The sequence below is a fragment of the Terrapene carolina genome, unplaced genomic scaffold (assembly GCF_002925995.2).
Source record: "Terrapene carolina triunguis isolate 2854851 unplaced genomic scaffold, T_m_triunguis-2.0 Scaffold66, whole genome shotgun sequence".
NCBI classification, from domain to species: Eukaryota; Metazoa; Chordata; order Testudines; family Emydidae; genus Terrapene; species Terrapene triunguis.
Window position 1 is genome coordinate 80,859,273 of NW_020664417.1, and position 16,810 is coordinate 80,876,082.

The following is a 16,810-nucleotide window of genomic DNA, read 5'->3' on the forward strand; positions in this document are numbered from 1 at the left end:
TGGGTAAAAACCTCACTTCTTCGGATGCATCCGAAGAAGTGAGGTTTTTACCCACGAAAGCTTATGCCCAAATAAATCTGTTAGTCTTTAAGGTGCCACCAGACTCCTTGTTGTTTTTGTAGATACAGACTAACACGGCTACCCCCTGATACTTAGCATATTCAAGTATCGCTCTTTGCAACAGCTCATAGACAGTCTTCAACTTGAGTTTTTAAAATATTACTTGTAGAAGTAAATTTAGACTAATTTTTTAAAAATGAAGGGAATTAGACTATTACTCAATACAATTTTAAGTGTTGTCTTCACTTTGGGGGATTACTATTGACTTTGATTCAAGACATTTTTTTAAATGATAATTGGAGTTTGATTATGAATTGTACAGAAAGGTTTCATAAGTTTTCCTGAAAGTGTTCTCATCTTGCATGTTTCTGTAGCTGTTGCGATACAGTGCACGGCTTTGATATTCTCCATCAGTGTAACCAATTATATTCTTTTTGTGCAGGAATATGAAGAAAAAACTGGACGAGCTCACAAGCCACTCTCTCCTAAACAGAATGTGAGGAAAAATCTTGACTTTGAACCCCTCTCCACCACAGCGCTTATTCTAGAAGACAGGCCAGCGTAAGTTCTGCATAGTACCATAGTAGAGGCCTCTTAAACTTAAGATGGAAAAACCTTTCTCACTGTGCATATTTTATGACTATAAATTATTTAAGCAAATGAGTTTTTTTTTTTTTAAAAACCCAAACTTCCAAACTACTGAATAAATGAGTGGCATATTTCTAAGGCATATTAATAAAATCTACTGTAAGTTTCAATCTTTTTGTATAAAAAAAAGAACTAATTACTGTCTAACACTGGTGGTAGTGGTGGTAAAAGAAATTTTTAATTAGCTTACAAACATGAATGTCTAAGTAGTTCATCTTTAAGGTAACCCAAGAATAAAAAATTAACAAGCACTTGCTGAAGAATCTGAGAGTAGCAAGGGTAATGTGTCCCTGTCACAGCAGATGTCCAATCCTCATAAATAATGAAGCAGTGTACCAGAGAATGCTCTGTGGTGGGTTCAGTGTCACAGTATGAAGGATGTCAGGCACTTGATACGTTGGCTTATCCTCTTATTTTACGCAGAAGTATTCTTATACAACCAAACCCATATCAGACTTCTTGGAAAGAACTGTATTGTGGTTTGTCTCTTACTTCTACATATGCTTTTTTGGAGAATTTATGCTGAATGTTTGGCTTTACTGCATGCAGAAACAGATAAAAAAAAAACTAAATCACCGTGGCAGGCTGAATTTTAAATAGTCTATTTAAAGTAGTTGTGTGTGCAGTTTAAAGATAAGAGTAAATGAAAACAAAACCTGATGTAGAATAATATATTACATATTTTTCACAAGTGCATTTCCACTGTTTAATGACAGTGAAAATAGCTCATATCAAATTGTCTACCAATATATCGTGTTAGTTACTTAGGGTACGTCTATACTACCCGCCGGATCAGTGGGTAGTGTTCGATGTATCGGGGATTGATTTATTGCATCTCGTCTGGACGCGATAAATCGATCCCTGAATCGACGCCCATACTCCACCTCGGCAGGAGGAGTAAGCGTAGTTGACGGGGGAACCACGGCAGTCGACTCGCCGCCGTGAGGACAACCAGGTAAGTCGAACTAAGATACTTCGACTTCAGCTATGCGAATAGCGTTGCTGAAGTTGCGTATCTTAGTTCGAACCCCCCCGCTAGTGTAGCCCAGGCCTTAGCTTACAAAGCTGTCTGGCTATGGTGGTGCTAAAGCACGTAGTATTTTTCTTGCACATACAGAACAGTGGTCAAGTCTTTTATTAAGTGCTAGGTATATGTGTTCAATCATAAAATATGTTATATGTTAACATGGCGACTCCTATATAGTGTTGGGGCAGGACTGTTCATTCAATGAAAACAAACTGATACTCATCCCTTCAGATGCCTGATATAGAGCTATCAACCTAGACAGGGCTTCCAGATCCACTCTGCTGGCCGTTGCATTCTCACCATCAGCAATTGTGGCCCAGGGACCAATGATACCCATTATGGGGCCTGCCTCCATACTCCAACAGCCCAGCCCATCATCCTTTTTGGGCCTCTGGGCTCCATACTTCTGGGCACCTGACTATGAGGACCCTATTTTCCACACCAAGCAGTGGTTATCACCAGATGGAGAACTGCAGTCCCCACAGGAGCAGTGGATGGAGGATTGGCCATAACTGCTGGTGCTACCAGAGCCACCAGTATCACTCTCTTCATCCTGTCCCAATGAGGCAGTATTATCAGCCTTTCCCTCACCCCCAGATAATTTTAAACAGTACCAGGCCCTTCTTGGGAGAATCACAGACTCTCCAGATTTCACTGAAAGAAGTTTAGGATGCAGCCCACGCGCTCTTGGACATCCTCTAGGCTATGGTTCCTTCTAAAGTGGCACCCCCAATTAATGAGGCCATCATGGAACCTGCCAGAGTGAACTGGCACATTGCTGCCACCTGTGCCCAGATGCCAAAGAGGGGTGAGAAACGCCTCTGTATTCTCCCTAAGGGGACGGAATTCCTGTTTTCAGACCCTAATCCCAATTCCCTGGTGGTCCAGGTTGTTATTAGAAAGAACTCAACTACACCAGTCCAAATCCACTACAGCCAAAGGACTTGACCTCTTTGAAAGGAAGATGTTTTTTTTCAGCTAGCTTAGCATTCTGAATGGCGAATTACCATGCTTTTGTTGTTCAAGTGTGACTTTTTGAATTACAACAAGCTGTTAGCGTTAGAGAACAAACACCCTCAGGATTGCAGGCTTCGGTTCTGGTTGTTCTGGTTATCCTGGTTAACCAGTTACAGAGTCTTCCCTCCAGGCATCCCTTGACACAGTGTCACTCCAATGACTACCTCAGTAGTCATGAGACGGACTTTGTGCCTGTAGACCTTGGGGTTCCCCTGAGGGATCCAAATCACCATGGAGGAATTTCCCTTTGAGGATTGCCACTCTGAGCTATCTACCACTCTCTGGATGTTTATACTTTGCCACCCCTGAAGCAAATACTTCAGGCCTCTTTTCTCTCTCAACATCGACCACTGCCTTCATCCTTCCTTCAACAGAGGACGTATGAACCCTCCAAGAAATTAGAGGATGCAGCGAGATAGGCACCCAGCATCACCATCCTTCACTTTGCCACCTCTTCAAAAGTCATTTTTGATGTCCCAGCTGAGGTTCGACAACCAGTCTCCACAATGCCTGCTACCACACCCTGCAGTGACTGCCCGGCCCATTTTCTTCCGATGTGGTGCACTATTACAATGGACAAATGGGTCCTGGATGTTGTATCAAATGGCTACCAGCTAGAATCACTTCTCTCCCAGTTCTCTGACCCATCTCTCTTCAAGGACCTGTCCCATAAGAGAATTCTCAAACAGGAGGTTGACTTCCTCCTTCAATTGGGAACAATAGCGCCAATACCACTCCCTCATGTAGGAAAGAACTTTTTCTCAAGGAACTTTAAGTTGGCCTTTAATACCCTCCCTCTACTCATGTGACTGGTTTATGGCCCTTGATTTGAAAGATGCATATTTTCATTTGGATATTCCCCCTGCTATCAGAAGTTTTCTGCTCTTCACAGTGGGCCAAGAGCACTTTCAATGCAAGGTGCTCCTCTTCAGCTTCTTGATGGCCCCAAGGGTGTTTATGAAAGTTCTTGCAGTGGTGGCCGCATCTCTTTTGTAGACAAGGAAGACTGATATTTCCTGCGTGATTGGCTGCTCATGGATCAGTCATGCCAATAGGTACAAGCAACAACCATCACTGCACTCCCAACTATTTCATTCATTAGAACTCCAAGTAAATTTAGACGAGTTCATGTTGACACGCACACAAAACACAGTATTAATTGGGGTGGAATTCAGTCACAGGAAGGGCCTATTTACCTCACAACCGATTCCTTCCCATGAGGGATCTCATCAACCAGCTTCGCCTTAGCCTTCACTCTTCAGCCCAATCCTGCCTCATCCTTTTAGGCCATATGGCTCTGTGTACCTGTGTCACTCCATTTGCATGACTGCACCTAAAGTGCCTTCAAATCTGGTTATGGACAACCTATCCCCCAAATACCATGTAGTATGTGGGGGGGCCCTCTTTCTTCTTGCAGCACTTACAAAGACACTCATAATGGATGCTTTCCTGCTAGGATGCAGAGCACATCTTGATGACCAGACAGCCCAAGGCTCCTGGTCCCCTCAGGAATCCAGACTACATATCAACCTGTTCAAGTTTTGAGCAATTTCGGAATGGCTTGCAGGCTTCGTACCCATCATTCAGTCCATACACATTTGGATAACCACCTATCTATTATATAAACAAGAAGGGAAGAGCAAGATTCCCCCCCCGCCCCCCCCCCCCGCCCTCCCCCTTCCCCCAAAAAGGTAGTCCACCTCTGGAATTTGTGCATCAGGCACAGAATCATACTCTCAGAAGTACACATCCCAGGGGTGAGGAATTCCCTGGCAGACAGCCTCAGCAGGCATTTACACATGGACCAGGTATGGGAACGCCACCGATCAACAGCACAGCACATCTTCCAACAATGGTGGCAGGGTGGTGGTGGGGGTGGTCATGTTTTGGATATCTTAACACAGCATAACAAAGTGCCTGGCTTACTACTTCCCCAGGCATCTACGGCCTCAGCTCCAGAGGGGATGCCTTCCTGGTGCAGTGGTGAGAACCACTGGTATATGATTTTTTTTTGCCATAACTCTACTTCCTTGGTAATCAAGTGGAGGGCTACTCAGGCTTTAATCATCCTACTAATACAAAGTTACTGAAGGGTGTCATAAGGACATTCCCCCCCTCCAACTCTGAAATCAGTCCTTGTCTGAATCTGAACCTCGTCTTCTCTGTTCTCATGAGGCCACCGTTCAAACTTTTGACCTTCTATTCCTCCCTTGTACCTTTCTTTGAAAGTTGCCTTGTTGACAGCAGTTGCCTTTGCTAGAAGGGTTGGGGAGCTTGGGGGTCCTTGTGGTCGACCTGCCTTGTGAAAAACTGTATATAAGGACAAGATTTCTTTGAAGCTACATCCAGAGTTCATACCTGAAGTGGCCTTCTGAGTTCCACCCTAACCAGACTATTCACCTTCTAGTGTTTTACACTAAGCTTCACCACAGCATGGAGAAGACAAGACTCCATTCCTTGGACATGCATAGGGCTCCAGCCTTCTACCTGCACAGAACAGCACCCGTTCAAAAGTCCCCAAGGGTGTTTGTGGCTATTGCTGAAAGAATGAAGGGGAAAGTATTTCCCCCCCAAAAAACTCTCTCTCAAAGGATTTTCTCCTGCATCATCCTTTGCTATGATCATATGAAAGCCCCTTCTCCTCAAACCATCAGGACCCATTCTTCACCCCAGTGGCTTCAGTAGCCTCCATACAGGTAATCACTCTTTCAGAAATATACAGAGCAGCTACTTGGGGATCCATATGCACGTTCACCAGGAATTATGCTCTGGTCCAAGCTTTGTCTGTGGACATCTCCTTTGGTTCAGTGATCCTCCTCATTATGGTACTGTTACCTGGGGTTCCCTAAACCCAGAACACTTGGTAATTTTACTCTCTGCAAGGCAGTGTTAGGAAATAAATCAATGGAGACCCAGCACTTCCGTCTGCTAGATGGTTGGCATAAATCGCACAAAGTCAAGTGCTTTCACTTAAAGCCTTTATTTTATTAGTCTCCTGCACTCTCACAGGAATGCCTTCACTCAAAGCTGCTGCTTTATTTAGTCTCAAGCACATACAAATACAATACGTTATAGAGCACCCCCAAACAATAGTTACCCATGGTTTGGAGGGGTCTTGAATGGTCAAATGACAAGGTTCAAGTAGTCCGCTATCTGCCTGTCACTGGGGATTCCAAGACACATTCAGATAGTCAAATCCAAATTCCTCAGACCTGTCTACTCCTTTTGTTAGTAACTGCTACAATCACATCAACATGTCAATCAAAGAAAAACAATCAAGCAAGCATTTGTAAGCCATTAGTTATACAGATGTGGTTTTGCAGAGTCTGCAGTCTCATGAGTCCAGACACACACAAACCAGAAGTCAAATATAGAGAGACTTTCTGGTTTTCACAGATGCTTACCCCAGCGTATCAGGAAGGGCGCAGAGTTAGGCTCACTCCTTGTGATTGCTGCCCCCTCCCTCCTTAACTTTGCCTTAGTTAAGCTAAGTTTCTACAAAGGCCTTACAGGTGTTTCTGGCAATAAGCAAAATAATTGATATTTCAGTACTGGCAGTGGCCTAGGCATTCTGTTGTGTTGCCGTTGTCTCCCCTGACAGTACTGCATACTTCCTTGCTTCCTCTTCCTCAAAGAGCACAGCCTGGGGGTCATCTGTATTCCCCTTCCAAGGCCTACTTCAGGGAGTGGGGAAGTTGAAGAAGAAAAACCTCTTAAATGTAAACTTGCTGTTAATGTTTTCTTTGGATCCCTCTACTTTTAACACCTTCAGAAGGCACAAACCTTAATCATGGCACATGTTGTATGGCTAATACCTGAGGCATAGGTTAAGTGAGAAGATCCTCCCCCCAAAAAAATTTAAATGGGATTATTTGGCAATTCAGTGAACCCTGTGTACTCTCTCTCTCTTCCCTGTTTTCCCTTTCAACCATTATGCAACTTAAAGAGCTACAGCATCACCTGTAAGAAAGCAAGGCATTAAGAAGACAGGAAGTGACTTATGTAGAATAACCTATTACCTTTGTAGTTTCATATACATGGTTAAAGATACATGGTTGCATGAAAACTCATCTTACCCATTCCTATAACAACCTTGACTCTTAGCCACAAGACACATATTATGAATGCTTTTAGTTTATATACATCACAAATATAATAATTATAGAATTAATTACTTAGATGTTCAAACATACCTATGTTGATGTGTATGTTGAGAGTAGATAGCTGTCTTCTGAGCAAGAGTTGTTAAAGGACTGTGTAAGGTGAATTAGAGACCAGATGAGTGAGGTAATATTGTCACATGTCAGTATTAACTAAATGTATAAACTGTAAAGGATAATAGAATACATACAAACTTATTAGTCACTTCCTGTCTTAATACTTGGATAATGCTGTAGTATATTTTGTATAATGGTTATGTTAATTACTTCAGCAGCATTAACTCTAAGTTAATAAAGATCTTTGTATGACAATGTGCTTTTGTGCAGTGAGAATATAATCCAGGCTTTTAGTAATTGAACTAACACCAAATTGTTGGACTAGGGTTCAGTGATTAGCTAGTAGTGGTGGGGAACAGGGGACCCTTACAACTGGAGGAGTGAGGAGAGGAGTTAGGGACAGAGTTTTGAAATAGGGAGGAAGGTCTCTGAGAGCAGAAGGGAGAGAGTTAGTTAGAATTGGGAGATGTGACTGCACAGGTAAAGGAGGGGGTGTGGGTGGAGTCTGTGTACTGAGGATCTGTGACAGGAAGAAAGAAGGTGGATAGAATGAAAATTTTCCATCCTTGACAAGTAGCTGTAGAAAATACTCTGATTCAGTATAGCAGCCTTAAACACATAAACTGGATAAGCATTAGTATATTCTATTGGCTTACGAAAATTATTCAGTGTGTTCATTGAAAAAAGTGCTCAAATTACAAAACAAAAGGAAATTACTCAGCATTTTTTCTGTGTAGAATGATTGTATGCTGTCAGTGTTCTTTACTTATCTTTTGTTGTCATTTGTGGAAAAATCTCCCCAAAAAACTGACAAGTCGCAGTATTATGCTTCCGCCTTACTTTGCCGAGAGATTTTAGTTATGCATGCCAAACTAAAATATTACCTTTTTTTTAAATCAAGGAACCTCCCTGCAAAACCAGCAGAAGAAGCACAGAAACATAGACAACAGTACGAAGAAATGGTGGTGCAAGCAAAAAAAAGAGGTGATGGATTTACTCTTACATCAGGAAATGTAAAGGGATGTTAAATCTAAAAATATACTTGCCTCAATATCTGCCCTTTTAATATGACAAACCGATTCAGTGCTGCCCCTTATAGAAAGTACAATCCAGGAAAACGGGCAAAGGTAGTTTTAAATGATCCTTTCGCTATTCAGGTTCTAGGTCAGTTTGTGGGCTGATGGAGCATGACATAAATTAAAGTAGCCTATAGGCTGCTCTAATTTACAGTGGCCTTAACTGGGCTGCCTGTGGCCTGTTCCTCAGTACAGCATCTCCAAATGGCTGTGGAGATTACCATTAGGCCAGTGGCTGCAAGGGGAGAAGTATACAGCCTCTGCTGAGCTGGGGGAATTATCTACCAGCCAGTTGTGGTGCTTTTGCAGCCCCTCAGTCTAAAGGAATCCAGACACTTTCCCCCAGATGGTCTATCAAAAAAGAAGCTAAAATTCTCCAGAGAAGAGCTAAAGTTGTGTGATAGTTACTAATTCCATGATTCCACAAACCCACTGAAAAATCATTGGCCATTGTATTTAATTGCTTTCTAATACTGAACTATATTGAAATGCATCCCTCAGGTGGGATATTTTAATGGGATCTTATTGGATGAGTGCAGGGTTCTTTGTCAGTACATGTCAGAAAAAACATCCCATAGCTTAAATACTCTGAGGGGAATCTTTACAAAAACACTGCACTTTTTTGATTTTGTATTGTAATCTCTGTCCTCTTCACTGACATGGGTATATGTGCCCCAGGCTCTGCTAGTGGTTTTCCTTATCTGCAGTTGTTTGGTAGTGGAAATACCTCAGCCTCTCCCCTGCTGTGCTGTGAACTCGAGGTGGAGCTGGCACGCACTGTGAATAGTGGATTCGCTCTGCATGACTCCAGGTCTGACTGCCCACCACCATTTCCCAATGCAGGGAAGAAAACAGAGTATGGTAACAATGAACAGCCTGAGACTGGGTCTTCTGAGTATTTGTTCATGTCCAAGACCTTGGAGATAATGTCCAGCCTGCTGGACAGCATGCCTAGGACCACATGTAGTGATGTGAACCAAGTATCTGCTTGGTGCCTGCTCTTAATCCTCTACTGAAAGTATTTACTGTAGGGGTTTTGAGTGTCTTTTGCCTAGCAGTAAACGTAATCTTCTCTTTGTTCGTGCAGCACCATATCACTGTATCCATTTCTCAGGCACCAATCCCAGGGAGTGCTGCCTCTCTCCTCTCTCTGCTTGTACTGTAGCCAGTTTTTGTCCCTTGAGCACAAGTATGCCATCCAGGCTATGCTTATTGGACAAGCACTCCTACACTGTGTATAGGGCCAAAGAAATGTTCATCTCCAGCTAAAGATTGAGGCTCACCTTCATTTCTCTCTACAGCCATTCCAACTCCATTTCTTCTCTGCAGCCCTGATAACTATATTACTTCTGAAAATTGTAGTGTGTCTAGGATGTTCTTTGGAATTGCTTGAGCAGGTGAATGTGATTTCAGGCATATACAGGTTGAATTTTTATGGCCATGAAGCATTAATGGCTCTTAGCTTTTTTAAATATTACCTTTTGTATTACCTGTATTGACTTTGTCATTTTCTTTTTTTCAGAGCTTAAAGAAGCCCAGAGGAAAAAGAAACAACTGGAAGAACGATGTAGACTGGAAGAAAGCATTGGCAATGCAGTTTTAATTTGGAACAATGAAATCTTACCCAATTGGGAAACAATGTAAGACACAGTATGTTTTATATTGTGCTTAACGATAACTTCCTATATCCTGAGAAGTTAAGGGATTAGTCAAGATCACTTTATTTCAACAGTGCTAGAAGCTAGTGTGTATAGCAGTCAAAGGTGACTTGCAAAGGGAATCGGTCTGTTTAAGGAAGGTATTCAGGTGGTGCTGCCAAAGATGATGGGGATTTTGTTAATTCCGTTTCCTTATTACCTTTAATAGAGTTTAAGAAATTAGACAATTAGACTGAACATAACTATGTGTATAACGTACTATTACGTAGAGCCATGTAGCCATCCGTTTCCTGACTACAGTTGTAGATAGCCGTATAATTTATACTAGCTTGAGCATATTAATTTATGGTCTCCCTTGCATATAGAATAAAACCCATGTTTCAGAGACATGCTTCATCACAATGACCACTTCTCTCTTACTGCTGTTAATGAAAAGTAGTGAGTTTCTGAATCTTGCTTTAGTTTTTGGGTGTGGGAATTTTAATTCCTGTCCATTTCTTCTAACCTTTTCAGCATGTCGTATACAGCAGTGATGTTCAAAAATAATCTAAGATCAGGGAGTGGTTGGTGACTGGGACCTCTGTTAGAAAGCTACTAGAAAACATAACATTTATAGCTATCCATTTGTCAGGACTTGGTTCTCCATGACTGCTTGGGCTTTTGATGGTGTACTCCCAGATGTGTCTGTAGATAAGCACAGGTATGATGTTACTACGCCTCTTAATTTACAGTGGGATACACCATGTATGCCAAACCAAGTGGCGGCGGGGGGGAAAATACGGAAAACAATAGTAAAAAAATTAAAATAAAAACCTCAAACCCCTCTTTTCAGAACTAACACTTTTTAAAAGAGACAGTGCAGGCAGTTAGCATGCCTAAAAACATCAATGTGTTGCCTACCATAACAGCTACATTCAGCTGTTCACGTTTTTTAAGGGTTTTATTTGTTTCATTTCTCCTTATTTGACTTTGACTGAATGGAACTTTTACTCCTGGGGGAATTGTGTGGCAAAAAAATTAAAAATTCTGTACACAATGTTTTAAAATTCTACAAAATTCTGCATATTTTATTTGGCATGATTATATTGTTATTTTGACAGTTTCCATTATTTTGGTAATTTATTTCAAAGTATCTGCCAGCAAGTATATCTGTAACAATACAGAGGACAAAAAAGATTCAGGACATGTTTTTTGACAAATAGATTCCTTATTAGGCATATTAATACAGAATTTTGAATAAGAATTCATTTAAAATACAATGCAGAAACATATTTCCTGCATCCTCAGAAGCAGTGCAAAGGCTTGGGGGACTCCAGGGTATTGGAGGAGCTGAGGGAGAGGGAAGTAGTTGCTGGGAAGGAGCCTGGGAGTGAACCTGGAGGCTTGCTGGGTTTGGGTGGGAGAAGTATGGAACAGGGTAGAGGGGAAGGGGAAGGGAGGGATTGTTAGGGAGTTGGGGAGCCTTCCCCATGCAGACCCTGGTTGACCCCTAGCCTCTCCCAATCAGTCAGGCACATCTCTCTCTGTCCCATGTGTCCCTGCACCCCATGCCCATTCATCCCCTGCCCAGTCTGTCCCCTCCATTAGTCTTTCTGAATTGCCGTCTGTGACCACCCCCAGCAAGCCCATGTGCCCCATTCTCTTTCTCTCTCATTCCCCGCACCCCTCCTTCGCCCTCCGCATCCCATGCCTTCTAACCTGGACCAGTGGGCAGGGCACTGTGAGAAACGCTGCTGGCTGGTACTGCCGGTGAGCCAGCTGCTCTCTGTTCTGGTGTCACAGTAGCCCTTGGTGGGCAAAAGGCGTAACTGCAGCACCTCTCCAGCAGAATGTATTTTCTGTAGAGGAAAAAAAAATCTGCGGGGGACATGAATTCTGAATTTGCACAATGATGCAGAATTCCCCCACAAGTAAACTATGCATGATCGTACCATAAGTTAGCAAATAAAAGATTAAAAACATCCTGGGCAGCTGTGTATTGAAATGTGTTGCGTACTTGATGATGAAGGAATTTCTAGAGAACTGAAAGAAGAAATTAAAAACCAGTTAAAAATTTAAATCTCTGTTTTAATAGTTGGAAGAGTCCTAATTTTACTTGTCTCTAAAACTCTTGTTTTCGACTGACATTTGTAAAAGAAAGCAGTCAATCCCACAAACAAGGGCTTTGAAAGCTTACCATTTCTAGTTTATACCAAAGCATAACATAGACTTTTGGTTAGTGCCTTTCTTGTCAATTTACTGATCCTTAGAAATGTGAAAAAAGGAATATTGTGATCAAAATAAATCCACTTGGTTCAGTGGTTAATACAGCAGTCTGCTTTTAAGTGGATATGTTTCCATGGTTTTGCCTCCCCCTTAAACACACTTGCCCCTGGTAGTCGAATGCTTCCCCAGTCTTCCTTACAGCAACCTTAGGATTATTGGCCATCAATTTAATATGGTTTAGAACTGTTTCATTTAAATGTTTTTGACTCTTGCTGTCTCCATCTCCAAATTTGCTACTTCACGTGTTGCAGCCATGTACAGTGCTTTTTGCCCCTGGAGAGTCCACGCAGCTTAACAGTTGGAAAATTTTCATCTCATGGGCAGGGTTTTGAATGGGGGAGAAGATAATCTTTTATCACTGGAATGGAAAAATATTTTATACTGCAGACCTGGGTTTGTCCAGTCTCTAGTTCATGCAATGGAAAATCAGGGACGACGACTTCTCCTAATCCTCCCTCCACCCTCCCCGCTTGCGCACTTTGTCTCTGTCTCTCTCACATTGGCCCATACAGAGTGGCAGATTTCTAGCAGTCTTGTTTGCAGGGTTCCAGTCAAAAGCCTTCAGTCTGAGGAAGAAAGTAATGTTAAAACAAAGTTCAAAGTTTAGATAGTACAAAAGCATGAATAAATGCTGCACAATCCCTTTTTGATTTCTCAGGGGGCCCATGGCAGGCTGACATACACCTGGGTCTGAATCCTCCAATGCAGTTACAACACCTTCTCCTACCTATAGTTCAGTATAACACGTTTTATTTTAAACAGGTGCTGCTCCCGTAAAGTTCGAGAATTGTGGTGGCAAGGTATTCCTCCAAGCGTGAGAGGCAAAGTCTGGAGCTTGGCAATCGGCAATGAGTTAAATATCACCCATGGTGAGATTGACATGTATTCTGTCTGCATTTTGAGACACTGATCAATAAATAAATCAAATAAATCACGCTTTAGCAGAGAGACTTCCATTTAGTTAGAATGTGTCGGAACTTGGGGGAACAATGAAGTCATGGTCAGTTGTACTTTGCTTTCATTTAAGGATACCATGTGTTTTGCTCCACAGTGCGTACAGTCTTTCTTATTCCGCATGGGGTGTTTAATTTTGGGGGTGTTCTAGGGATTTTTTTTTTATTCCACTGCTCAGTCTGAGTCATAGTCCTGGAATATTATTGCTGCGCATTGCTTTGATTGATAAAGATGTTCAGAGTTAACAACCCCATTTCAGAGTCAACAGAAAATAAGGTATTTCATATAATTACTGTTAATTATGTAGTGCCTGTGGGTGTGCACATACTGGTTTTATTCTGAAGTGAGACACTTGGTTTGTGAGTGAAGGAGAGACTAACTTGGAAACAAAACCTGGTGTGGAATTAGTCCTCTTTCCCGCATGTTCATTAGTGATGATATCAGTAATACATTAGTCTGTTTCCTTGATTTTGTACTATGTTTATTTTTTCAGTCTTTTTTTTTTTTAACCATTCCAAAATGGTGACAAAAGGGGAAATGTTGCGGATTTGCCTATACTCTTGTGGTTTCCTTCTACTGCATATGCCTTTTCTGTGGCTGTTTAGTGTACCTTAGAAATTGCTATAGGATGGAATTGGAAGAGTTTGTGGCTAATTGTCATAGTTCTGGGTGGAATTTTGAGTGGCAGAAGTATGTTACCCAAACACATGCGAAGAAATATTCAGTTCCACCCAGAGGATTACATCTGCTCACTGCATCAAAATTATACCCCGATGAAACAAAGCTTCCAGCACCCTAACTTACCTAAAATTCAATTAGTTTTTTATTTTACAGATACTTACTTTATTTCTTATGGGCGGGGGGGGTAGGGGTTGTTAGCATGCTGACATGTAATCAGTAATTGAAGATGGATTTTAAAAAGTACTTGTTTTTCAGAACTCTATGATATTTGCTTGGCTCGTGCCAAAGAGAGGTGGCGATCACTTAGCACAGGAGGCTCTGAAGGAGAATGTGAAGGTATGTTTTATTTGGCAAAATACTATTCCATATTGTGTGATAACTCTTTTCATTACCAAATGAAGAGGTGGTGGTTTTAAAATCATTCCTAAATGTTAAACTAAAATAATACAGTTTAAAAAGCTGGAAGAAATATCAGCATAGTAGGTGTGGGATATGTGGTTGGTAAAGGGGTATTAAAAACACTTCTGCAGGAGGGTAAACATGTTTTTAAATGAAGTGTTAATCTCTTGCATGTTGTAGTTGACTTCATTATTTTCCTCTCTAAAGTATCTTTAAATTCAGTTGTCTATAATTAAAAAAAAAAAAAAAAAAATGGTTTCGCAAAACCTTCCTTTACCAATAGCGTAAAGATTTGTGGGTGAGTGCTTTATATAAATATTTTAGATTTGCTGTTTGTTTTGTAATACCTTAAGATGTGTTGCTTTCTCTTTCTCTAGTTCGGGGATCTAAATTCTTTGAAACTTTAGTAATAGCAAATTGCTTTCTTAATAGCTCAGTGTAACATTAGTTCCCATGAGAGAGCTTCAAGCCTGTTGTCACAGACTCAGCATGTTGAGATTTTCCAGTTGGTTGGGTGTGGAGAGAAGAGATGGGGGGGGGGGGAATCTGGGTGCTTGAAATAAAATACTTTAATCTGCTAGGATGACCACCTCTCTAAGGAGACATGTTGAGCAGAACCATGAGTGCATTTATACAAGGGCATTTCACAACGAAGTGAAAATGTTTCTTATGGGAGTCTCCACGCTCTGTTCTACTAAAATATCTTATTTAGAATACAGGGATGGTATCTAATATAGTTTTTTAGCTTCTTTGACTATTCATTGTCCAGAGTTTATATCAACATGTGGTTAGTGTAAGTGCTGGGTAGCAGCAACTTGTATCTTGCCTTCACTGCAAAAACCCAAGCAGGCAGAGCTGATGATGATACTCAGTAGGACAGACAAAACATGAATAGATAGGAATGTTTGGACACTGGGGGTGGGGGGGAGGGAAGAGTTCATGTTGTAGGTGCATGTTTTCTTTGCTTAAAATTCATTTTAAAAGTTGCTGGGGGAATATTACAATTCTGCATCATCTGTAAATGTAAACGCAGTGGCAAATTAAATGTACAAAATACCAAATTTACTCGGTGTGTGTGACATGGGATCACTTTTTTTCACAGGTTTTTTTTGCAGAAAATTTACTTAGGTGCCTTCCAAAAACCTTTAGCAAGAAGTTAGAGGTGTGGGGCAGAAGTTGTCAGCCCCTATATTTCAGTTACCCTTATGCAAAAACAATCTTTTTCAGAGAGGTTACTTGCTCTGCAGGCCTTTCAAAAGGAGGAATACTGCAGGCCCTCAGCATCCTAGGGTATGGTGCACAGGTTTGTGTATGCCCCCTGACTTGGCAGTAGTACTGTTACACAACCCTTAACGTCTTCTCTCTGATATCACTGCATTCAGACTTATTCAGGAATAACCTGCACTATGGGACTGCTTCAAGCCAGAGTGTGTGTGTGTATGATTGAGATAGATATATATATCTCAATTATGTGTGTGTGTGTGTGTGTGTGTGTGTGTGTGTGTATTAAAAGGTGTTAAACACTGTAATTTTATTTTGATTTCTGCAGATGCTGGATTTTCTGCAGCAGACAGGGAAGCAAGTCTGGAATTAATAAAACTGGATATTTCTAGAACATTTCCCAATCTCTGTATTTTCCAGCAAGTAAGCGATTTAATTTTTAATCACACAATATTTTTCAATGTACACTTAAATAGTAAAAACAAATTTTTGAAAAGTTTACACTGAAATAGGTTTATTTTATGTTCTAAATGTTTGTAGAAGAAGTCGTCTTTAGTGCAAAATTGCATGTTGGTATTTAAATGTATGAGTAGTTTGTGGTAAAATTTAATGTCTGGTGTTCCTGAATGACAAGTATAAAGGATTTCAGCAGAGCCTAAGACTGCTCAGTGTAATGTATGGCAACTTGTAAGACTTCTCAGGACTTGAAATTAACATAGTTTTTATGGGAATCCTCCTTAATATGTTGAGACTGTTCTTGCTATCCCTTTCTTCATGGCTCAACCCTACTGCTAGTCTAATAGATAGAGCTAAACCAACTTGATTAGTGTTCACCTTTCTTGATACTAATATGTAACAATTCATAAAGTTGTAGTGAATTTCTAATGCTTGTGTCCTTTTGCACTTTGGTCGTTAACCTGTTGGATGAACTGTATGCATTTGGAATAAATAGGCGTGGGAAGATGTTCCTTAGTGACATTAGTGATGCATTCCATATAAAAGTTGAAAGAGTTTAAAAAATGTTTCAAAGCAGTCTAGGGCAGGGGTTCGCAAACTTCATTGCCCCGTGACCCCATTCTGACAACAAAAATTACGACATGACCCCAAGACGGAGGACTGAAGCCTGAGCTGCGCCTGTCTGAGCCCCACTGCTCCGGGCGGGGGGACAAAACCCGAGCCCCACCACCCTGGGCAGGGGGGCCTGTAACCTGAGCCCCACCACCCAGAGCTGAAGCCGAAGCCTGAGCCCAGGGTGGTGGAGCTCAGGCTTCTGCCCCTAGCAGTGGGGCTCAGACTTCAGCTTTGGCCCTGGGTCCCAGCCAGTCTAAGGCCAGCCCTGGCGACCCCATTAAAATGGGGTCACGACCCACTTTAATGTCCCAACCTACAGTTTGAGAACCACTGGGGATTTGGAAACCTCTTTTATTAAAATTATGGAATATGTGTCTAAGGGTATGTCTACACAGCAAAGAAAAACCCAAGGCTGGCCCATGCCAGCCAACTCAAGCTCACGGGACTTGGGCTGCAGGGCTGTTTCATTGTTGTGTAGACTTCTGGGCTCCAGCTGGAGCCCAGGCACTAGGATCT

At 41.6% G+C, this 16,810-nt stretch overlaps 1 protein-coding gene across 1 annotated transcript in view; it reads left to right on the forward strand.

The window, feature by feature from the left end:
• TBC1D14 (TBC1 domain family member 14) overlaps positions 1-16,810 on the forward strand; it is a 99,894-nt gene that overhangs the window by 62,835 nt on the left and 20,249 nt on the right. Inside the window, exons 4-9 of the mRNA XM_024204528.2 lie at positions 503-621; positions 7,871-7,953; positions 9,568-9,685; positions 12,731-12,837; positions 13,859-13,939; positions 15,552-15,646. Coding sequence (XP_024060296.1) covers positions 503-621; positions 7,871-7,953; positions 9,568-9,685; positions 12,731-12,837; positions 13,859-13,939; positions 15,552-15,646 — 603 coding nt within the window. The remainder of the gene's footprint in view (positions 1-502; positions 622-7,870; positions 7,954-9,567; positions 9,686-12,730; positions 12,838-13,858; positions 13,940-15,551; positions 15,647-16,810) is intronic.